Here is a 6,818-nt window from a genome sequence, read left to right as displayed (position 1 = left end):
GACTTCCATATAATTATATTAAAAACTAAAAAGAACTTTCATAAACTTTAATCCAATTATACCTAGAATATTACCATTTTAGCATATAATTAGATAAAAACCAAGGTATTTTATATTTTTCAAAATCTACTATATGCTGTACATTTACAATATTAGCTATGCTTCAATTAGTTCATGGTCACATGTGGTTAATGGTCACCAAACTGAACAATGAATTTACACAAGACTCTGCATCTTAGGTACAATAACTTAAAGGCTGTGGGAAAGCCTAGGAAATGTCCTTAGTACATCAAAGAATCCTTGCAGCTAGATCCCTGTAATGACTCAATTTTATCTCTCTAGCAAAACTAATCCCAATCATTTCCTATACTGTGTAAGCCAGCCACAGGGCAAAGTATACGTAATGAGGTCTGCATAGACATAAAATAAGCACATATAATATCCTCTATTCTGAACCAGCAAAAAGCTTGAATTTGCATTACAAAAAACTCAGGAATTATAAGAGGAAATTATGGAAAGAGGAAAGATGTCATTGGGGGAAGGATCATCGATGACCCTGACCATACTGAAGGTGCTACCAATACAGCTACGTTCTAGCCCAGTGCCAGAGTGACACACAGGTAAACACATCAAGTAGACTGATGGGAGTGTCTTATCAATGGGCAGCTGGGAAGGCAACCCCATTCATCTAGGGTGCTCAGGCAGTGCAGATTCTACAAAAGAATGGGTGTCCCTCTACCTAACACTTTTATTCTAACCAGCAGGACTTACATGAGAAACGGAGCTCGCTCTCTTAATATGCTATGTGTGGTCACTTAAAATACTAGTTCGGAAGCACAGTTGTGACCAAGAAATCTGAACCACCTACTTGGCAGGAATTCTCCGCATTCCCTCATGACATGGAAGGGTGGGCAAAGCCCCGGAGCAGGAGAAGCATTCCACATTTTGAGAATCAACTCAGGGAGGAAACTGGGAACTGGGTGGTTCTGGCACATCATGGGACTTGAATCAAGCTCAGTTGACGGAAAAGGTCAGCAAGCCTAATTACAGGCTCACAAGAAACTAGGCTTCCCTACGGATTGGAGACCATTTTGTAGAAAGTCCAAAGCTGAGATTTCCGGTCTGATATGGGTCAGAAAATTTAAGAATAAATATACGGAAAAACTGAGGACCCAGCCTTCGTTAATTTCCCATCCCCCATGCATACTTCCCCAGTTATTAGGAGGGATTGGGGGCAGATCAGGGGAGAAAGTTATTTGATGACACTGCTAGCAACTCTAAACTTCACATTTTGTGAAACTCCTCCCACATCTAGAATGACTGAAGAGGGCTGTTGTTTCAGAGAAAGAAGGTGTTTTTATGGATATATGCATTGGACTAATGACCCCTAGAGGTCACAAGACACAAGAATAAGGAGCCATTTAGGCAAACAAAAATGAACGTATTACAAACTAACCACTTACTCTGAGCTACTTACTCTCCAGGTAGGGTGTAAATTCTGGGGAATTTCTATAGCGAGCGTCCTCAACAAAACCGGTGTTGTTTGGCATGAGGGAAATGACCCTGGCCAAGTATGTCTGCCGCACATCCTGGACAATCTCATTGGTGAGGTCACACTCCGTGACTGTTATGGAGAAGCATATGCTTTTCCAATCTCTTAATGCAGAGCTAAAGAAAGGAAGGAAGAAAAAGAAAAGGAACATTATAAGTTGCATCCAACAAGACAGATCATTTCTGGCTGTGGCTGTCCACGCCAAGGGTAAGAACATCTACCACCGCTCCTGCGGAGGGGCACTCTATGCGGAGCACTTAGGGTTCATGCACAAGTCTCCGCAGCAACCCAAGGGCAGGTTCAGTAATATTCCTGACTTTACAGATAAGGCAACTAAGGCCAATTTTTTTTATTACAGTCTGTTACTCTATCATATCATGTTGTGTTTGTTACATCATGTTCTATGTAGAATATATTAGCCTCCCAAGTAGCTGGTATTATAGGCAAGCACCAGTGTCCAATTTATTTTGAGCTCTTTAGGCAGGTATTTTATTTGATGCAATTTTTGTAAGAAGTTACCGGATTTTTTTTATACACGCAGACTTAGAGGCTCAGAAACAAAAGGTCATGTGACTAAACGGTGGAAGAGCTACTTGTTTGCCTCATAATACTGTATGCTAGATGTAAATATGAGATGTGAATACATTTCACAAAGATTATAGAATACCAGTGCCATCTGACAAAGTCTGAGATTGTAAGAAAATTATTTCCTCACAAAGTGACAAAACTCACTGCCCTGGCTTCGGCGTTATCCTGCCAGAGTTCGACCCATCAGTCGAGGGAGGGCTCCAATCCTGCTTTCTTCAGCCATCTCCCTGAGGCATTAATCTGTCCCTTTCTGTTGCCCAGCACCACATCCTAATATCACGTGCCATCTTTGTACGGGCGTCCTAGCTCTTGCCCTCTTTGCCAAGCAGCAGAGCTGTAGGGCTTTGCTACATGTGAGATGTATGTTTGCCTTTATGGGATGAATTAATGTAGCATAAAGTGAGGGTCTCCTTATGAAGCCAGTGGTCTAAATTCATGCACAATAGCCATAAATGCATATTCTTTAAAACTGTGAATTAAATAATGAGCCTGAAAGGATCGAGGTAAGCACATTCTTTATTCTCAAATTCACCAACTAAGAACTCTGGAATATTTTGGTTTCTTATGTTTCAAATTTTTCTGTGATAAACATAGAGAAGCAATGGTTGTTCATAATGACCAACATACATCTTCATTACATCTCTTCCATGACAAAAAGCAAATGGGAACTTGATTCCTCCACCACTATGGCAAATAAGTTGTTCAGTGGCTGGGCTCTGCAGTAGGGACACACTTCTGCAAGACACTACATTCGGCTCTTTCCAGCTCAGAAGCAGGGACCAGGAGCTCAATGGCAAAATTCACCAAGAGGGTCTCTAACATTCTACGCAGTGAAATTGTATGAAGGGTGACAAAGGGGAAGTTCTCTAGCTAGGGGCTCTCAATGTCATTAACAGCATTAGCACTTTAAAAGTCTTCAAGATTTCTGTAGGTAATACAGAGCCCTCAGATGTGGAAATAATGAAAGTGCTCTGGAGTTATTAAAAACTTCCAATAGAATACATGGTGTCACTAACTTAGTGGCAGGTTTTGTAGAAGCTCTGTAAATTCAGCTTTAGAATTATTATGTGGAATCGGTATTACTGATGATGGTTTTAGTGCTAAGGCCTGGGCTAAGATCACTGCCTAGCCATAACTGAAACTCACTTTCACTGGGGAAAATGAATCTGTGAGGGGCTGCAGTTGTGAGGGTAGTGGGTGGGGAAGGGGGCGGCTTAGGAAAATGAAGGGAAGGAGGTCCGCAGAAGGAACAGGCTGCCAAGATTTTCCTTCTGCCTCCCAGCTCTGGCTTTTGTCAGACTTAGAGAGCCGCCTGAAGAGGTGGTACTATGAGGTACAGGGGGGACCATGGTTGCAGCTCCACATAGACATTAACCGCCACTGAGGTCACTATAATCTCTCACTTCCCAAGGCAAATTTCTTTACTTAGAAAATGACTGCCATGATCCTTTCAGCCTAAAAATCACTGGAGGACGGTAGGAGGACAGTTCGGGAGCAGAACGTGGTCTGAGGTGGGGCTGATGGATGCTGAAGCCCTTCAGCTCTGCAGCGGGAGGTCATCTGGCTTACAGGGAAAGCCAGACCTACTTGTCTATTTTCATTTGTTGTTGAAACAACATTAAATGTTTTTAGGGCTAAGCATGCCTCCTAAAATCTAATTTTAGATTAGACTCTCCAGAAGAAAAGTGTCTCTAAAGGTAAACTGCAAGCCTATGTCAAAGAAATTAATCACTAATTCTCAACTTGAATAATCTGAATTCACAAGTTTGACCAAAACTGCAATATTTTAATGATGATCTCAGGCTATGAAATTCCTTTATTCTATCTATAGATATATTATATATAATAATTAGATATGCATATATAAATACTACAATTAGCAATTATTTTCTTTGATACAGACCTAAGATTTACTTTGGGAAACACTTCATGTGTATATGTATATACATACACACACACAAATTCTCTTCTCTGTTGGTTTGGCAATAGTTATAGAGTTCATTTTGGACAACAATGTCCATCTAAAAGGCCCACCCTATTCTTACAAGTTGCATTCTTAATACTATAAAAGGTTTGGTACAGCTAAAACAACAAAACAGCAAGACACCATTAATTTTTGCCAGTGATACATTTTTTGTGTGTCTATTCAATTAGTATTAAAATAATTTCTCCAGCCACTGTCCTCTATTTCTTAAGATCTCTACTAAGCCTCCTAGAACATTTCAGAAAGCAAAAGCTTGTCAAGAATAATGCACAAACCATCAAGAAAAGCATGTTGCAAATTCTTGACATGGACATTAAGTGTGCTGAATTACTGGCTCCTGGGGAGAGCTGTCAGAGACAAGGCTTGAATGAACAAAGCCCTCCCAGGCTGATAGATGAGGGTGTAGATGATGGAGCTGTTCTCTGCTGTTTTTGCACTGTTCTGTGAGTCAAGAATTTGGCTTCCTCTGAGGTCATGTATACAATCAAATTTTAATTCAGAATCCAAATATTAATGAATCAAACATTGCTTAAGGGCAATGTACATACTGGGATTCCTCTCTCTACCTCTTGCCTAACATAGGCAGTGTAGCTCACAGTCTAGACAGCTTGGCAAAGGAAAAGAAACATTTGTTTTTAAATGAGATTAGTCACCTGGATCCTAAAGAATGCTATCAGTACCTGCATATGAGGATTCATCTCACCCCAGCTTATACTCCACTTAAAAATTTCCCCCATCATTTCCAAAACCAATTACGATGTTCTACCAATTCAAGGTCTAGAAATGTTGAAGGCTTGATAGAACTTAACACTGGACAGCAAATAAATGCCCTCTTCTTTGTTATTGAACAAATAATTTCATCCAATAATCAGCCTCAAAGACATCTGTATTCAGCACAGGAAGCCAGAAACTTCAAAATCCTCCATTCCCTCTCTTCTTTCTCTCTCTTTGGGATCTAGCTTACCTTATCTGAACAGTGTAGACATAATTGATGGGTTTGGGCTCCCACTCCAAGATTGTCTTGAAATTAGTTGATTTCCAAGTTAAATTATACGCTCTAGCTGGACTGCCTTTGAACAACAGAGAAACAGCTATTACTATAAGCACTTCTCAGCCCCTGACTTCAGCTGACAGCATATGCCTTACCAGCTTCCCATCACCATCACCATAAACTTTACAGTTTTGTTTTCTTTCTTTCTTTTTCTTTTTTTTTTTGGGGGGGGGGTGGAACCGGGGATTGAACTCACATTTTTGTTTTCAATCACAAAGGTTTTGCTACTGGTTTTCTAATTAAAAAAAAAAACAAAACAAAACCCAAAAACCACTTCAAGTTTTTCCTAGATCCAGAATATCTTCCCGGCAAGATCCACCCTGTCATTCAGGGAAACAAGCAAGGATCTGAAATCCTCGCTTGCCCTTACTACTGAGGAAAGCCCTGTGCTCCTGATGGGCAGGATTCAGGCTCAGCTCACCCAGGCGGGCTGACTAGTTTTCAACAAGTTAGGAAAATCTCACATGAGTGAGGAGGGTTAGGAAGGCATACAAACGAAAAGGTCAATGTGTCCTTTTTTAGACTTAAGTTTCCACGGGGACCAAGGTGGACAAGTGTGGCCATCACACAGTCATACGGTTAGATGTTTTTGGTGAAATCCTTTACCATTCTTGGGTCTGAGTCTCTGCTGACTTCAAACACCAAAGATGCACAGGCCATGCACAGCGTGGTGCCTGATTCAATCCAAGCAACATTTTGTAACGGACCGCTTCTACCCAAATCTAAAAGACCACCACGAGCGGGGACGCTCTTCATTAAAGGGAGAGGCACCCGCCATAGACAGTACCCAAGCCGTCTGTGGCACGCCGACCCATGCAGACGGGGACCCACTTCTCATCACCTTCAAGGTCACAGTTCTCTGGAAAGCTCTTTTCTCAAAGTTGAAGAGAGCCAAAAATCCACTTACGTAACAACGGGTGCACCTAGCAAACACCTCTAGCAGAAAGCTCAGTGGGCTTCCGGCAGCAAATTATCTCCCCCCTCCCGCTAGGGCGCCTCACCGCCCGAGTTCATTCAAACGCACCCGGGTGAAGCGCGGGGCGGGGGCTCTGGAGGATCCGCGACCACCGCGGCCAGCAGCCCGCAGTCGCCCTTTGCGGCCGGGCGGCGCCCCTGGTCTTCCCGGCATAGGTGCCACTTACCTTCAGCATCGGCCACCCGCGCCAGCACCCAGCCGAGCAGGAGCGTCCGAGCGACCGCGGTCTCGAGGCGCGGGAGCCGGGGCCAGGCAAGGGTCATCATGTCCACGGGCTGGAGGCGAGGTCGCTCGGATTCCGCGTTACTCCGAGGCTGGGGTTCGGGCTGCTGGGGTCCCAGGGTGCAGGAGGGGTCCGGGGAGCCCGAGATCTGCCCGAGCCCCCGCCCGGGGCGCTTTAAAGGGCTGCGCGCACGCCGGCGCCGCTCAGCCCGCGCCGCTCCGGCCCGCCCCTCCTCCCGCCGCCCCGCCCTCGCCCCCCGGCGCGGTCACTGGGCCCGCGCCCCCGCGGTGGGCGGAGTCGGAGAAGCCCCGCCCCGGCCCCCTCCCCGTAGGAAACTCCGGGACCCACGAGGGCTGACTCACCCGTGATTCAGTCGCGCAGCTGCGGAGCGCCGCGCTAGCCTGGGGCGCAGGCGGGTCAGGGTTTCACGGGACGGGATGCGGC

The 6,818-nt window shown here is 44.7% G+C and overlaps 1 protein-coding gene across 1 annotated transcript in view; it reads right to left on the bottom strand.

Moving 5' to 3' along the window:
- Positions 1-6,603, bottom strand: part of F3 (coagulation factor III, tissue factor) — a 10,610-nt gene extending 4,007 nt beyond the window's left edge. Inside the window, exons 1-3 of the mRNA XM_023720316.1 lie at positions 6,318-6,603; positions 5,089-5,194; positions 1,478-1,668 (exon numbers count right to left, since the gene is read on the bottom strand). Of these exons, the coding sequence (XP_023576084.1) occupies positions 1,478-1,668; positions 5,089-5,194; positions 6,318-6,417 (397 nt within the window). The 5' untranslated portion in view covers positions 6,418-6,603. The remainder of the gene's footprint in view (positions 1-1,477; positions 1,669-5,088; positions 5,195-6,317) is intronic.
- Between the last annotated feature and the right edge of the window lie 215 nt (positions 6,604-6,818).

The sequence above is a fragment of the Octodon degus genome, unplaced genomic scaffold, assembly GCF_000260255.1.
Source record: "Octodon degus isolate 3935 unplaced genomic scaffold, OctDeg1.0 scaffold00074, whole genome shotgun sequence".
In the NCBI taxonomy this organism is placed as follows: Eukaryota; Metazoa; Chordata; class Mammalia; order Rodentia; family Octodontidae; genus Octodon; species Octodon degus.
The sequence above is the reverse complement of the archived record's forward strand: the minus strand, read 5'-3'. Positions and strand labels throughout refer to the sequence as shown.